Below are 17,010 nucleotides of genomic sequence, written 5' to 3'. Positions count from 1 at the left end.
AGACTGGCATGCCAGCACTTTCACCATTGCTACTGTTGGATCATATTAAAGAAGTTCTGTATTAAAATCACAAATGAGTTTGATTCCCTATAGTTTAAATTCCAGGGTATTACTAATTAAGAGGTCTCTTGGTTTTTGGTACTGTTTCTCTCCCTATGTGTGAAACTTGCAAGCTGCTAATTGCGTTAGTACATTCTAAGACAGAGTCTGTTCTCAAAGCAATTCACATAGAGAGAGACTCAAAGCAATGCTCTGTAACAACAGAAACAGCAACCAGAGACTCCCCGCCCTTTTGTTGTATTAACACTTGTGATTAAAATAGAGATAGAGGATGTATGTGGATGGATGCTTGGTGTGGATAATAACTGAATGATCAGGGAGGTGCCAGAGAATCCAGTGTCCATCGGCTGAAGAAGGCGTCAAGTGGAAATAACCAGAGGACGCCCCCAGAGGGCAGACTGGAATCCACCCAACAGCCTCAAGAATGGGAGAACCAAAGAACAAGATAACATCTAGCAGCATGGAGCTGTGGAGCCGTCAGGAATGTGCTATCTGCTGATTGATTCAGCAACAGCATGATGAAGCAATTCCCATAGACTGGCATAGGAAGAAATTGCTATAAAAATAGACTCTAAAAAGTGAGAACTTTGGGGTCTGATTCTGCAAACCAACTTCCAGGAGCATCAGATGAACATCTGACAAGGCCCTGCTCCCTCCTCACGTCCAGGCCACCTGGCCAGTGGCTTGGCATGAGCAACTCTAAGGCTGGTAACTATGATAACAACCTTGCAGAACCTGTGTATGTGTGTTTGTATGAATGAATGTGTGAATAAATATGAGATTGAATGGAATGTTATAACTATAACAAACTGCTTACTATGATTCTTCCTGTATTCACAATAAATGTGGTATTTTGCCTTTTCCCCTTTAATAAGATCCTGCTGGTTTTTATTTTATTGGTATAACACTACCACCACTGCAGTTGTTGTAGGTATTCCTAGCCCAGTCCACTGGGCAACCCTGCTCTGGAGCATATAAAGCTGAGTGCTCTCAAACCTAGGAGACATAATAATTTAATGTGTTTTGCTGATTAGAATCCCCCCCTCCCCTGTCTTCCTGAATGCACATTTCACACTATCTCCAAAATTCCATAAGTGGGCTCTGATATTGATCCTGTTTTGTGTACTGGATCAAAACTTTCAACCTTAAAAGCAGAGCAGTGAAAAATTTGACTCAAGATGTCAATTACTAACTAGCTTCCTTCCTGCTTCCTGAACACGATTTAATTAGCTCTTTATTTCTTGCTTTCTAGCCTTTTTGTTCTCAAAGCAAGAGAGAGAGACAAAAGGATAGATTAGCACCAATATATACTGAGAGATCTCTTTAAACAAAAAAAGAGTTGCTGGGCAATTGCCCATTATAAAGGACTTAATATGAACCAGGTTTTAGAAATCTTGAGGCAAAACACTAAATTTGGATTAAATTCAATATTGGAGATGTTAGCTGGCAGTCTCACAAAACAAGTGTTCATATTCAAATGACTGGTGTATCCACAGCAGGATCAGTCAAAAAAAAAAAAAGAAGTAGAAATTAGAAAGAGGAAGAGAGTAAACAAAAAGGGGAAGAAACTTTAAAGATTACTCAAAAGGAACAGAAACTAGGATGATGGGGAACTAAGAATGAAACAAAGACAGGAGCAACATAACCCAAGGCATATAGAGAGATGTCAAGTGGAAACAAACATAAAATGCAAAGACACTAAAGACAGACATAAGCCCTGATCCTTCAAACACTTGTTTACATGAGTACTGCCATTAGATTTAGGTGTCTCAAACCCACCAAGGCATTCACAAATCTACCTATTCTTACCATTGTTATCTTCATCTCCTTCCCTCCTTCCTATTGTTTTAGACCTTGTTAGACCCTGATCCTCCCCTCGCTCACCCCCGACTCCCGCCCAAAGTTCCACTAATCTATGGGGTTCTCTCTATGGGCACAGGAATCTGCCCATGCAATTCAATTGTAGAAACAACCTTAAATCAAGCTTTTCAGAGCAGGAAATGAACCTTTTGTCAGTACAGCACCAGACCCTGATTAAAGTCTCTGGGCACTATCTCAGCATAAATAAAGTATAATAATTATTACTGGATTGAAGCAGGAATCTTGCCTTATCTTCTACTTGTAAAGTGCCACACCAACTTTGCCACTAAGTAATACAGTAATAGTCCCCTGTCCATGTACTGCACCTTTCGCTACCCTCTCAGGACATCTATCTGAATTCACACCACCACATTCTTATCTTTTCCTCCAAGCATCTGGTGGTGCTAGTAAGGACACCAGATGGGGAGGACTCTGATTTACTACAGAAAATTCTTTCCCAAGTTTCTCCCTGGCGGGTCTTGCCCACATATTCAGTCTAAATGGTCACCATATTTGGGGTTGGGAAGAAATTTTCCCCTGGGTCAGATTGGCCAAGGCCGTGGGGAGGGGGTGGTCACCTTTCTCTGCAGCATGGGGCACAGGTCACTTGAAGTTTTAAACTAGCATAAATAGTGAATTCTCTGTACCTTGAAGTCTTTAAACCATGATTTGAGGACTTCAGTAACTTAGGCAGAGGTTAGAGGTCTATTTCAGGAGTGAGTGAGGTTCTGTGGCCAGCAAAGAGCAGGAGGTCAAACTACTTTCTCATAGTGGTCCCTTCTGACCTTAAAGTTTATGAGTCTACGATTCCTTCCTCCACATTGTTCTCTGATGCTGTTGCTGTTCTTCTTTCCCTGGTGGCTCACATCTCTTGAACTTTCCATACCCCAAACAATGTTTGTGGCCACTTTCTACATCAGTTCGTGCTGCTAATCTCAATCGTGGGCAGGTGGAGGCCTCCCCATATGTATTATCCATATGTAAGAAGTGGAAGGAAAAGCTACACACAAACATGTGGAGAAGCAGTTTCAAATATGCAAACACTTTTTTCCCATGCTCTATTAGCTGTGTCACCTGCTTCCTGCAAGAATGGATACTTGGCAACTTTTCTTGCCCCTTGCTTGTAGTGTCCCCCTGTTGCCTCTCCTCAAAACCTTCTCTGTTGGTTATTCAAAAGAAGGTGAATGGCAGCACCTCAAGACCCAATAATACCATTTGTGCAACAGTAGCTCCAGCAGGGATGTTTGGACTTTGAAACCCAAGCTCTACAACTACTAGAACAGGATTTAGATGCATGGTAATGGTCTAGCAATTCAAAGAAACTGAAATGCAGGTTTGGGTAGGAATGAGCAAAATACTGACACCAAGGATGATATAGTCTATTCCAACAACTCCATAACTAATTTTTATTTGAATATTAAGATCTCATATCGACAAGCCTTTCAAGGCACTTTCCATCTACTAATTATTCACATAACTCCCTGTACATGTAGGTAGTCAAGACACCCTTTGTATCTGGAAGTAATATCTTAATTTTATTATTTTTCACAAGTCAGACCTAACAGAGAACTGTCATCAATCTCAAATTAGAGGCCCATTATTAGACCTCATATGGGATGGAGAATTTACTGCTCTCTCGGTAGTTCTTTCTTGGGTTTGTATAATTCAAATACACTTCTTAGATATTATGGTGCTAGGGGCTTTAGAAATGCTGATTAGACAGCGTGATATTAAGATTTTATGGCCTAAAATATGCAGAAAACTGACATTTATATCAGTCTTTCCCCCACATGCCAGGGGCAAGTAAAATTTAATTTTTTTTATCATCATCAAGGTAAAGTGTGGAAAAGCAGATCTTGTGCCTGATAATTTTTCATGACCATTTTGTAAAGCTGATTTAAAGTACAAGGAATCTGTCCACATCTATTCAGTTTGCAGTTGAGAAATGAGCAATTATTTTGTTTGTACTGTTGGATAAGTTTAATTAGAAATGCCAGTCAAATTCCATTGGTCATCCTGACAAACAGAAGTTACAATCTTTTTAATAGTATTGTGCGAAAAGGCTTTTATCTGCTGTAATTAAGCCCTAAATTTAAGCAGAAGTCTGCCTGCTCTGAAGTTTCCATTATAAACAAGAACTACTAAATCACTTACACTCTTCAATGAATAAGCAGGCATTCATACAGCAGTGACACCTAAAATGAGCACAAAGTTTGTGAAAGGACAAAATCTTCTCTGAGATGCTAAAATAATGTATTCAAGCATTCCATGGCTTTGAGTATTGCTATTCATAAGACAAAAAGGAAAATGTACCCCTTTCAGCTGTCAGTAGGGTCACTGAAGATTGAAAGGCCCTAAATGTGACCTCTTGATTTTTTCTTTTTAATGTCTAGACGACGATGAAAAATGATTATCCTTATCCTACCAAAACTAAAGGGTGCAGTGCAAGCTTCTCAACTGCTTGACCCACCACAAATAAACTCAGCTCAGTGGGATTGCATATGAGTTTGTACACATCATACCATTCTTTTACTTGCTCTGTCTGCTCATTTCTTATGAGGGGATGGACTATGGAAACAGACAAGAATCCTGGTCTCTGAAAAACTTGAGAGCCAATTTCAGCCTTTTGCCAGATCACAAAAACAGAGAATGCAAGGACAGCACAAAATGAGTGTTTGTGTAAACAAATGCAATAAATTCAGGTGTTGCTAGATCACCTGTCAATGAGCTGTGATTTTAATACTGTTTCAGCTTTCATTTGGAATGGTCAGACACTAGAAGCAACCATCAGGAGACAAAAAGTTGTGGTGGTAAGGATTACATTTTGGGCCTATCAGCTTTCTCAGTGTCCTTTTAACATATAAGAAGTATTCAGAAAACGGAACTAGTAACTAAGCTCCCAGCACTCTCAAGAAAATGTTCAGTCTGCTTATCTAAAGAAATACATACTAGCTCATGCGAGCAGGGACTCTACTATTAGCCACAATTCCTTATACCAGAAAACAGTCTCTGACATAAATATTTTTTTATGTAAGACAATTTATTACTTAAAAGGACTCTTTTTTTTTTTTTTTACCTGCCCACTGTTCCTTGCTGTAAGCATTCAACCTAAGAGGGCAGAATGGTTCAATGAATAGAGCACAGGATAGGAAGTTAATAAATATAGATTTTATTCTTGGTTCTGTCACTAACTTGCTGTCATTTCTTTGCACCTCAGTTTCCTAATTTGTAAAGCAAATATAATGATACTTTTACGAGGTTTAATTCTTTCTGATTTACCCAAATAAAACATTGGTTCAATATATGAAGAAGAATAAGCTTGACAAAAGCAAAACTGGCCGAGAAAAATTATTTATTCTTAAGCAGCTTTCATACTGACCACTTGGAGAGCCAGGTCAAGCAGCTAGTTTCCTTCTAAACATTATAACATTAAAACAGGTAGGTTTTATATTTTCAGTAAACCTGAAAAATTCTCTCTCAAACTACAAAACATATTAACATGAATATTTAATCAAAACTGGTACATCCATTTTATTTTATTTCAACATAAGATTTATCCACTTCAAAAAGCCAGATTTAAGCCTAAACATTTTAACTTTTTCCTGTTCATTTTCCTTTGTATCCACATCAGTAGTCTTTGTTTTTTCCACGAGGATCTCATAAGCCTTCTGCGCTCGTGCAATTTCTTTGTTTGCATTAAAATGAACCATTTGTCTGTTCAGAATGGGAACAATTAAATTGAAGTCATTAATTCTTTTGTTTAGTTTCTTGATATCGTCTATTAATTGTTCACAAATCTGACTCCATTGTTTCTGTCTACATGGTGTCATTGGCTCGCCAAGTTTATTCCTAGATGCTACTATGTTCTTTCTTAGTTCCTCAATAGTTTCTCGTATTTCTTTCTGCATCAGAATCCATTCTGGTTGGTATCCATTATCTATTAGAATTCTGTTCAGGTTGTGAGTCATAGGATCAATATGTGGACAGTATGAAAATTTCTGCAATGGTTTTCCTTTACCACTGAGGTTATCAAAGTCTCCTTTAGCCATTGATTCCTGGATGAGGTCCTCAACCAAACGGTCAATTGCTTGGGTAATTTTTACCTTCTTACTCTGCCTTATATCTTTGGCTATCATAGTGTTCATAGCATACTGGCTCTCAAGTTTCTGCTTTCGATATTCCATCACCTGTTCAGCTGCACGGTCTACTCTAAACTGCATGTACTGTCTCTCTCTTTGACTCGGAGTCCCAAAACCAACACCTTCCAAACTTAAATACTGCCTGTGCTGTGGTGCTTTGGATTTGAATTTGGTTTCCTCTTCATTTTCACTTTCACTTGATTTCATTTTCTTGGCCACATCAGAAAGCACAGCTCGGTATGCTGCTTCTATCTGCATAAATGTTGCGGAATCAGCTGTGATGGAACCACTGTCTGGATGATACTGTTTGGCAAGATTTCTAAATGAACTTCTTACGTCATCTAGGGAACACCCCTCCTGAAGTTTAAGACGTCTGTAAGAGTCTTTGATGTTATTTTTAGATTTGTAACCTGACAACATTCTATGCTCAATGATATAGGGATAAGGAAATGTTTTTACTTTTTTGGGAATCATTGTTGAAAGTGCCCAGAGATGACATCCAACTTTTTTTGTCAATATGACACAAAGCCACTTCATATTTCTTCAGATGCTGCTACATCCTAAACAATGACCTATAAAAAACAACAACACTGAACATAAAATAAAACTAGTGTGTTGAATTTTAAAAGCCAATATTATTTCTTAAAATCTTCTGACATTAACCAGTTATTTTCCTTTACTTTCAAAGATTATCAAAATTCAGATTAATTTTTATGTACAAAGATCTTTATTTTAAACACCAACTCTCAGTCATATACTTGCCTATATATATATATAGTAACAGCAGATTAGCACTATTTACACAAGAAGAATCCTGTATATACTACAAATGAAAACTCATTTGCAACACAGCTCTCCCAATATCACAAAAGAGCAGTCCTCTTTTGCAGTGTAAATATCCAAGGCTTTACACAGGTACAAAGTTTTAGCATGTTTCTTAAAACACAGTTAGGTCCTCTCTATATTGCAGAGAGCTGTGCTTTATAACTATGTTGAAGACATGATTGTGTAATAACAGACCCCTGCAAATACAGTTGCAATTTAGTCAGGCTCTAAATGTAAACTACCCACCAGCTGGACTCTATATCCACAGTTATGAATGCCACAGGATCTATTTTCCAATGTATATTTAAAAGTTTATTGGACCAAATATTGGAGTATTTTGCAGCATAAGTTAAAGCCATATTCATATTATTCAGTTATTTAGATGGCAAACTGCTGTACACCAGCAGGACTCAAATATCCTAGATGCCAACCTCTTTTACTCCTGTTAAATAAATCGAGAACATTAACTTTTTAGTAAGAATAGAAAAGACCAATAATCCCTTAACTTTGATTCTGCTGAGAAGACTGGGTGCTGAAAGCGCTGGGGTCCCAAAGCAATTCTTTTTCAAATACTTACATAAAAAATAATTTTTCACTAAAAATCAACCATAGAAAGATACAAAGCAAGCAAAAACTATACACCTAATACACCACTGAAACAACCAATTATTGTTAATGAGAATCGTCAGCCTAATTCCTTGTACAGTACACCAAGATCATCCTCACTTTCATGGCCACCGCCACCACAAGTCTTTATGTCAGCTTGCATTTTAAGATATAAAACTGGACAGGTTGACTCAATTACTGTTATTTACATTTTCTACAGCTAGCAGGCTATCTATTTGGAAGAACCCTTCTGAAGAGAGGCCAGATTAGAGGCATTCAAAGCTGATCATCTGTCCTGAATGCCTTGTAAAGGTACAACTCCACACATAAAGGATCAAAGCACGGGTTTGAAATTTAAGATGAGCAGGGGGTTGTTTTATTTTCTAATCACCTTGCCTTGTTTTACTTTCTTATTATAAACACTACCACTGTGAATTCTTATGGCTTTGGTTATGCAGGAGGTTGGACTAGATCAGGGATTGGCAACCTCTGGCACGCGGCCTGCCAGGGTAAGCCCCCTGGCAGGCCGGGCCAGTTTGCTGACCTGCCGCATCCGCAGGTTCTGCCGATTGCAGTTCCCACTGGCCGGGGTTCACTGCAGGAAGCAGTGCGGGCCTAGGGATGTGCTGGCCACCACTTCCTGCAGCCCCCATTGGCCTGGAACGGTGAACCGCGGCCAGTGGGAGCTGTGATCGGCCAAACCTGAGGATGTGGCAGGTAAACAAACCAGCCTGGCCCACGAGGAGGCTTGCCCTGGCGGGCCACAGGTTGCTGATCCCTGTACTAGATGATCATTATGGTCTCATTGCCTTAACAAAGGCTGCAAACATGTTAAATAAGATCAGTAGACCATCTCTTAGAACTGAGTGCATTAGTCAGTGAATGAATCCCCTACAACTGTGTGTAACTGTTTTTCATATATTCACATTACTCAAAATAGTGTGTTGAAAGTTTTTATGCCTAGTAGCCACTTTGAGTTGCTGTCAAACTAAACAGATTAGGCTCAAAATTAGACCTGCTTTATATTTATGATCTGATTGGAAAAAAAATTCAGATTCTAAGTATCACTCAAAAGTACTTGTACAATCTACTACTCATTACTATTGTTTAAATCTAAAAGTAATACTCAGTTGTTGATAATTTTAAATAAAAGCTGCTACGATTGTGTATAACATTGTATACAGTGGAGTGTGGTGCTTTATGTAGGATAGTTATGTAAGACCTATGCAAAATGATATTTTGTACTATCATGCTCTACAAAAGTATTTAACTAAAATGGCATCCTCACTGTTATGGTGATTTTGGCCTTAATCCTGCAATTTTCATCAGAGAAGGACTTTCTTCTCTGATAGAGGCATCTGTGAGAAAAATATTATTGCTGTTTAATAAGCATTCATTAAACGAACATTTCCATCTGCAAACACTCAGGGCAGGTCTACACTACCAATGCAGCTATGCCGCTGAGCGTTAAAGTGAAGATGCTCCTGTGCCATCAGGAGAGCTTTTCCTGTCGGCGTAGTTAATCCACCTCCCCGAGAGGCAGTATAACTTCTTCCATCAACATAGTGCTGTCTAAATGTAAGGATAGGTCAGTATAACTACATTGTTCGGGGGTGTGGAGTTTTCACACCCAAGTGACATAGTTATACACCAATATAGGTCTGTAGTGTAGACCTGGCCTCACTTTGCTCACAGCAGTAGAAGGGTTACTCTAGACTCACCGTTTACGGTAAAACTTGATTATCCAGCTCTAGAGCTACTTCTCCCGCCAGAGCAAACAATGCCTTCACAGCAGGAAGTGCCAGTTGTGCAGTCATGTGGGGGAAACTGCCGGGGGGGGGGGACCCTAGAGATCAGTGACGCTGGCTCACCCTGGGGCAGCTCTTTCCTACTCTATTACGATGGCAGATTAAGAGCTCCGCACTGCGATCTGACACGCTGCACAGGGCGCGGCCAGACGAGGGCTCAGAGACCAGGGTGATGGGCCACTTCCGGAGCGGGCTAGCCGCAACCCAGGGGCCGGCCGCCGGCGGGCGGGCGCTGCCATGAACGGGCATGACCCCGCTTAGCGGGGGGAGGGTGCGCAGCATGGCGGGGGAGCCAAGGTCTCAGCACAGCCCGCCGGTGTCACCCCCACCCCCGCCGGGGGCCGAGCCCTGCAGCGCCCCTTGCCCCGCCCCCACTACCCCTGCCTGTCCACGCCGCCGCTGCTGTCCGACGCCCCCGCCTCACCTGGCCCCCCCCGTCCCTGTGATTGGCGCATGCGTAAGGGAGCGGAAGGCACGCTCACGTTGAGGGGTGGTGTCTGGAAGCGCGGTGGGAGGGGCAGCTCCTTTCACCCCGCGCTCAGGGACGGCTCCTAGTGGCTCTCTCTGGCGGCCCCGCCCCCTCCCATTCCAACGGAGCCGACGCGCGTGCCGCCTGGGGTGGTGGGATATGTAGTCCCCACCATAGACAGACGCCTCTGGCCGCCCTGCCAACCCGTGACCCCGCCCGCTCCTGCGTCCGCCTGACACGTGACAGAGTCTGGGGTGGTTGTGACGCGTGGCCTGCGTGAGAGAAGTCGCCGGGGCTGGGCGCGCGTGCGCGCGCCACAGACCCTTTGGGGGAGGGGCGCTGAACGCTGTCCGCTGTCCGGACAGAGTGGGAGGTGCCACCATCGGGGAGCGGCCGCGTGCACAGGGACTGGCAGTTAACCGGGCAGTGTGGCTGTTCATGCCCCGGCCCCTGGTGATACTGCAACAGACAAGAAACTAACACCCCCCACTCCGACCCCCCACCCCCCAGTGCCGTCTGTGATGTACAGCCAGCCCCTGAGACGGTGTTTAGCGTGTTCCCCATCAGCAGCCCCAGCCTGAGCCTTCGTTTTCTGGGTCTGCCGCCAGATAACCCCTGAAACTTATTCGAAAAGCCCGCGTCGCTGGGGCCTAAATGCCCTACTGGAGCCCCCTGGGACACAGACCCAAGCTGTCAGGGCCGGGCCAGCTGTTACCTTATCATGGTTCGAAACATGGTAACTTGGAAAGAACGGTGCATTCCCTATCCCGAGAGAGGTGCTGCGTGGAGGAACTCCCAGCGCTGTCAATGAGTGCTTCAGACCTCAGTCTGTCTCTTTGCTCTCTAACAGATGAACTCTGCCTGGTAGATGCTGAACGTTATATCTTTTAGGCAGTATAGCTATGAAGTGTGGTTTGTGCAGCAGTAGTTGAAGTGAGCTGTAGCTCACGAAAGCTTCTGCTTAAATAAATTTGTTAGTCTCTAAGGTGCCACAAGTACTCCTTTTCTTTTTGAAGCATAATGGTATCTTTTGTGGGGTAGCGGTTTCAGTTTATCTGTGGATGGAATACTGGTTTTGAGATAACGTGTGCCAGACTCAGAAGTGATGTACATGGGGGTGTATCATGTTTGTAAATGGGCAGCAGCTGCTTTATGAGAGTGTAAATTATATTTCAGTACTGCTACCTCTTGTGATTTTATTGCAAGTTTTTCAATATTTGGTGTTTTTCTTCAATGTCCCACCTATTGGAGTCAACTGATTACATGATACTCAGCTTTTATTTAAAAAATTAAGTATTTAGCTCTAATGGTTGCAGAGAAATGCTTGAAAAAGTGAACTAACTGCACCCTTAACAGCTCAGAACCCAGAAGGCAAATAACTCCATCCCCCAAAATTCTCTATTTTTTAAAACTCTCATCATTTTTAAGCCAATCTCGTGGGATTTGTTGAGCCCAATTCATGATTTTGAATGCTTGGGGTAAGCAATATTGTACACCCAGTCAGTGAAATGACAGCATCACTGAAGCAAGAAAAGCCACTAATGTAAGTGTGTAAAAGGAGGCCTGCTTCATCTTATTGGCTTTCATCTTTACACACTTGTGATAGAATGTACCTGCTGTGACCACACCCCACATGCTACTGTAATAATCTTTGTACAAAGTATGCCTTGTGAGTTATCATTTTAAAACTCATAATTTTCTGTTTATTATTGTCCTGATAAAATGTGTGTGACAATTGTCTCATGTGAAGTTATAATATTCCACTTTATGATGTTATTAACACATTCCAAAGTGAGGTTAGCAGACAGGTCTGCCTCAAAGCAATGTGTGTTCTGCTTAATTAGCATTTAAGCAGTAAACAGAGTTATCAAGCAGGTCGGGAAACACAGGATGCTCAAACAGGTGAGGAAAAAGCAGCAGGGAATATCCTTCCATATAGACTATTTTGTCTCCCGAATGTCATCTGGAGATGCATTCACAGCACCTGAAGGACAAAGGAGTCAGTGCTGAACTGGCAGAGGGATCCTGACCTAAGAAGTTTGGTGAGTAAGACTGCTGAAAGTATATGGTGAGAAACTATTTTGCTTGATTCTGATATAGTTTAAGTTAAGCACCATCAGAGTTATAACTTTGACTTATGCCTCATTACTTGTACTTACTTAAAATCTCCATTTGTAGTGAATAAACTTAGTTTATTGTTTTATCTAGTCCAGTGTGTTTAAACTGAAATGTCTGGGAAACACCATTTGGAGTGGCAGGTTCTGTGCAAATTATTTCTTTTAAAGCAATAACAGACTTTATATAAACTTGTATTATCCAGGAGAGGGGTGGGTATCACAGGACATACATTTCTGGGGGGAAATCAAATACTGGGGGTGTGTTGGGGTCACCTGCAGTATAACCGAGGTTGGTAAGAGCCCAGGTGTGGCTAGCTGCAGCACACACACAGACATAGCTTGGAATGACTTTCATGCTGGAGGCTACAGCAGCAAAGCATTGGAAAGGGCACTCCATGTTAGAGGGCAGGAGTGACACAGCAACTCATTAGTCTGGATTGTACCCTGATGTGTTGCTTTCCCATTGCATCTTTGTTCTCTTGGAGTAAATTACACCAATTTATGTTGCTTATGATGTTTTATGAATATGCAATTTATACTGCCACTTACATCCCCTCTGAATCTGGCCCTGTGTAGTTAGTTTGTTCTCCTTTTGTTTGATCTGTATATGAAAACTGCAGCAAACCTAAACATTTACATGAAGTGGAAATGATGCCATGGAAGAAGTGTTTTTGTTTGGGTATTAGACATTTCAACAGTTTTTGTGTCTTATTGTTCTCTCTGTTTATTATTGTATGTCTGTCTCTCTTTCTTATCCTACCTTAGAAAATGACTTGAGTCAGATAACTGCAGTATGTTGTGGGCAGTTAGAATGAATGCAAATTTTCAGTATCTTCCTCTTATGTGATTGGGTAAAAGAAGACAGGATTTTGGAATTGTGTGGATTCTTGTTGTGATCTACACTGCAGGATCCGTGTGAATGTAAGAAGAAATTATTTAAACATCTACAGACCAAATTCTGCCTCAGCAGTTGTATGCTTGTTTGATCGGATTTCAACTAAAGAATATCCCGCTGTTTGTCATTCACTAGAAGAAAGCAAAAGAGACGTGTGACTTGATAGGTGGTGATTAAGCTTATTGTAATGTGCATGGCTTTTTTTTACTGTGGTGCTAAAATCTGTCCATCAACATGTAGGGAATTGGAAGGTGTGCATATGTGACATTATCCTGTTTGTTAATGTAAATTTATTTATTTTAATGATGTGAGAGGAATGTATTGCATTTTAGAGAGACAAACTTTTATTTCTCACTGCCTCAGTGTGCACCTGCTTTAAGAAGTTCACACAAAGGTCTTGCTCAGTGATGTATCAGCATGTTTTGATTTATTTTTCTGAAAACAACTGTAGTATTGGAAACATGTGTTAGTCATGTCTCTTAATGCACTACTGGAAGGTGTTCAAATACTATGGTGGTGAGGATGGTAAAAGAACCTATAAAGAATGGAATAGAACATATTACTTATTATGTACCTATCTCCAACACTGAATAAACCTCATTTTATTTTCCACAAAGTTAAAAGTTTCTATGTCATAATTCAGGATTAAAGGAAAAACACTTAACTTTAATATGTGCTAGATATTAAAGTAAATTTTAAACAAATCTAAAAGTGTATTTATATTATTGATTTGAGGTTGTGGGGAGTTACACATGCACATCAAGGAATGACTCTTCAATATTAATTTAAATAATGTCTCTCCCAGCCTCTGACATCAGAAAAGAACAGTTTTTAACTTCTGTACTATTACCAAAGATGTTTGTGTTATTGTTATAGAAAGTTGCCTTGAGATTAATTACTTGAAAAGGGCCATAAAAGTGCAGGAAAATGGCACAGACTGATGAGTACATTGACCAATGTCTCAGTTTCAGAAATTATAATCTTTGTTTTTATAGGGAATATAGAGTTTGTGTGGATTACCAGCAAAAATACAGAACTGATTGGTGGAGAAATAATGCCATATTATTTTTTGCTCTCTTGTGAGAAATCCAAAGAATGGAGATTAGCAAATGTTACATAGTTTTTTGAGGGGGCACCCTGTTTTATATTGTTTTGTTTTTTAAAGGAGTGAGTCATCTGCATTACCATCAGGAGTTAAAATAAGGGGGAGTGCAGCTCTCCCTCTTTCCTAAAAGGAGCATGGGAGCACACACTCCTCCTCGTCCGTCTCCATAGCTTGGAGAGGTTAGCTCCCCAAGAGCTCGTTGTCCTTGGCTATGGGATCAGCTCTCATCACACAGAAGAATTTGAACTGGGAGCAGGAGGACGGGGTTGTATCTGGCTGGGGAATTTCTGGAGTCATTAGGTGGAGCAGTAGTGCCTGATGTGGCAAGTAGAGGTGTCTCAACTGGGAGTCCCCATCATATCTCCTCTAAAGTAAGTTCTATTCTTCTGCTAGCTCCCATTTCTGCCAAGATGCCTTTAAGTTGACTGGAAGAAGGGGGGAAGGGAGAGGAAAGCCCCCTCCTTTTTTTTCTTTATGGAAAGAAAACATCTATTTTTTTTAAGCGTGAAGGGGTTTCTGCTTGTGTGTTTTCCCTGCCCCCACCCTCCATTAGAAATTTAGATCTATTCTACCTTGAAAGACACTACTGAACTAGTGAAATTATGATGGGTCAAGAAGAGGTTGAAAACTGAATAACTGTGAGGGGAGAGGATTTAATTCAATTTTTTTAAAAACTTTTTTAGTTAACACCTATTTAATTCCAGTGTGTACTGAGCATTTGGGATAAATGATTATTTTGTTAAAATGTCATGAACTTCAACCTTTTGCTTATTGTGAGCTCTCTTATCCTTTAATTAGTATTGTAAAATCCCCCCCCTCCGCCCCCGAAAGTCTTCCAGCAACAACAGGGACGATCAGACTTAATATTTCTTATATAGCTAAGACCAAAGACGGAGGAGGGAGGGGCAGGAAAAAGAAAACTTTTGATAAAGAAGCAAAAAAGGGAAGAACCCAACTTTTAAAATTTTTTGCACGAAGTAAACTTTATTTCAAGGTAATCTAAAGTATGTATTTAGTGCACCTAATGTATAGTACCCTTATTCTGGAAAAAAAATGATGGAAAAGACTTATTATATAAAGTAATCCTTTTCTCTGTAGTTGCAGGATAAAGTCCCCTGAAAGAGAGCACATAAAACTTTTTATGTGGACATTATACTTGATCAGCTCAGTCATTTTGGAAATGTATATAATCAATAATTATTTTATCGATTATTGGTGCCATCTCTGCTAAGAACCAAAATCTCCTTCCTAAAAGGTTACAGTTTACTAAAATCTGTTCTTAAACATAATGCTTTTGTATTTGAATATTATCTCTGATTTTGTTTGTAAGCTATATAGTAAAATCCTCACAGATCATCTTTTCCTGAGAAAGAGCAATGTTGTGTTGGTTGGAAAGCTGACATTTTTATGGTGGTCTTAATTTATTATGTATCTTGTGGCTGTGGTTATGGATAGATGCTATTGACATTAACCAATCTTAAAGGTCATATTCTGGGATTGGTTTTGTTCATGACATTTATGTGTGCCCATTTTAATTTCATATTGGAAAAACTAGATCAGCAGATGTAAAATACATTGCATATTATAGTGTTTCTGAAATACATCAAAATTAATCTGCCAAGAAATACTATTGAGATAATTTTAAATGTCAGTGTATGGGGGTGGGGGTGTATTCAGCACATTATTCTGTCTTAATAGCATTCTCACTGATTTTTATATTTTGACAATTGCTGTTTTTTAAAAATTACATATTTTAGTGCTCATTAAAGTTTCTGGATTGACATTCTCCATATTGAAGCCTGCGTTAAAGGTAAGTTTAAAACCAACATTTGTACAAGCTTTCCCATACTGCCAATGTGGCTCAGTACTTCTGTGGAGGAACCGGATCTAGACGGGTAGTTCAGTCTCTACACGTTGGCCTGTACGCTTAACGGATTAAATCTTGACCCCATTGAAGTCAATGGTAAAATTTCCACTGACTTCAGTTGGTCCATGAGTTCACCCAGAAGGTCAACACTGTTGCCAATCAATACGATGTGTGATGGTGTATTTTTGTCAACTGAATACCTATATGCTGAGAACTAGACTGAGGCTACGAATTATGAGTGGCTGTTAGAGACATAATTCATATGTTTTTGTTTTTTCCCATAGGACTCTGAAATAAGTACAGTGACTGGCTTTTCATAGACTGATGGCTGATCGAGTGCTTGTGATTGGCAGTGGAGGCAGAGAGCATGCTCTGGCCTGGAAATTGGCACAATCTCCACATGTAAAACAAGTGCTTGTCGCTCCAGGAAATGCAGGAACAGCCAATAATGGAAAGATTTCAAATTCAGGTAATAGAAAGCAAATAAATTATATTTCAAGCTGTGCACATATATAGATGTGTGAATATAAACAAAAAATGTTCAATATCATATGCTGAATCAGTAGAAATTGACAGTGTGTCTTATTCTTTTCTACAAAAGATACCACAAATTATACCACATGCAAATAATTTTTGCTGTGTAGTTTTTTTGAATTGTTGGATTATCTGATAAAACACTTACTCCTGGGGGAATTTTGTGCCACTGCGCATGCACAGAATTTATGTCCCTCACAGATTTCTTTGTTTCCCCACAGAAAAATGACTTTCTGACAGGGAAGCAAAGGGAGGCCACTAAAGCTGTCATGCGACCCTGCCCAGCAGTATATTTCAGGTGCCTAGGGCAGCTGGCAGAGAGGTAAATCACCATGGGGCAGGAGACAGGACTGGGGAAGACCTGGCTGGTGGCTCCTACCCTGTGCCAGGCTCAGCTGTTTTGTCACAGCTGGGCTGGGGAGGATGGGACTTCCTCTTCCCCTGCACGGCATCTGGGGCCAGTTCAGACCCACCCCCAGATTTCTCCCCCAGCTGCAGAAAATTCTGCAAACTCTCTCTCTCTCTCCCCGCTCCCCCGCTTCCTGCACTCATCGGGGATCCCTGTATAGAGAGCTACTCCCCCATCCACCGACACCCCCCCCCCGTACACCCAGATCCCTACCCCACTGAGCCCCAACCTGCTGAAGCTGGATCCCTATCCCATTGGGTCCCACTCCCCCAGCATCTGGACCCCTTTACCAAGCTCTATCCCCCTCCCCGCCCCA

The 17,010-nt window shown here is 41.0% G+C and overlaps 2 protein-coding genes across 6 annotated transcripts in view; one reads left to right on the top strand and one right to left on the bottom strand.

The window, feature by feature from the left end:
• Positions 1 to 5,255: 5,255 nt before the first annotated feature.
• On the bottom strand, positions 5,256 to 9,800 carry DNAJC28 (DnaJ heat shock protein family (Hsp40) member C28). 2 transcript variants are annotated; one of them, XM_084617984.1, is made up of 2 exons: positions 9,723 to 9,800; positions 5,256 to 6,631 (listed from the first exon to the last, which is right to left on the bottom strand). In XM_084617984.1, exon 2 carries the CDS (start codon positions 6,594 to 6,596, stop codon positions 5,457 to 5,459), a length of 1,140 nt encoding a protein of 379 aa, XP_084474110.1. In that variant the 5' UTR covers positions 6,597 to 6,631; positions 9,723 to 9,800; the 3' UTR covers positions 5,256 to 5,456. The 2 variants fall into 2 exon arrangements, with proteins under 2 accessions (XP_084474110.1, XP_084474109.1); XM_084617983.1 differs by lacking the exon at positions 9,723 to 9,800 and adding an exon at positions 9,212 to 9,652.
• Positions 9,801 to 14,059: 4,259 nt separating this feature from the next.
• LOC311515638 (trifunctional purine biosynthetic protein adenosine-3-like) overlaps positions 14,060 to 17,010 on the top strand; it is a 55,748-nt gene continuing 52,797 nt past the window's right edge. For all 4 annotated transcript variants that reach the window (XM_084618873.1, XM_084618874.1, XM_084618872.1 and 1 more), the window contains exons 1-2: positions 14,060 to 14,255; positions 16,036 to 16,220. In XM_084618873.1, the coding sequence (XP_084474999.1) occupies positions 16,076 to 16,220 (145 nt within the window). In that variant the 5' untranslated portion in view covers positions 14,060 to 14,255; positions 16,036 to 16,075. The remainder of the gene's footprint in view (positions 14,256 to 16,035; positions 16,221 to 17,010) is intronic.

This window comes from Lepidochelys olivacea, assembly GCF_965140295.1.
Source record: "Lepidochelys olivacea isolate rLepOli2 genome assembly, chromosome: 1".
In the NCBI taxonomy this organism is placed as follows: domain Eukaryota; kingdom Metazoa; phylum Chordata; order Testudines; family Cheloniidae; genus Lepidochelys; species Lepidochelys olivacea.
This window is presented reverse-complemented; position numbering and strand designations above follow the sequence as displayed.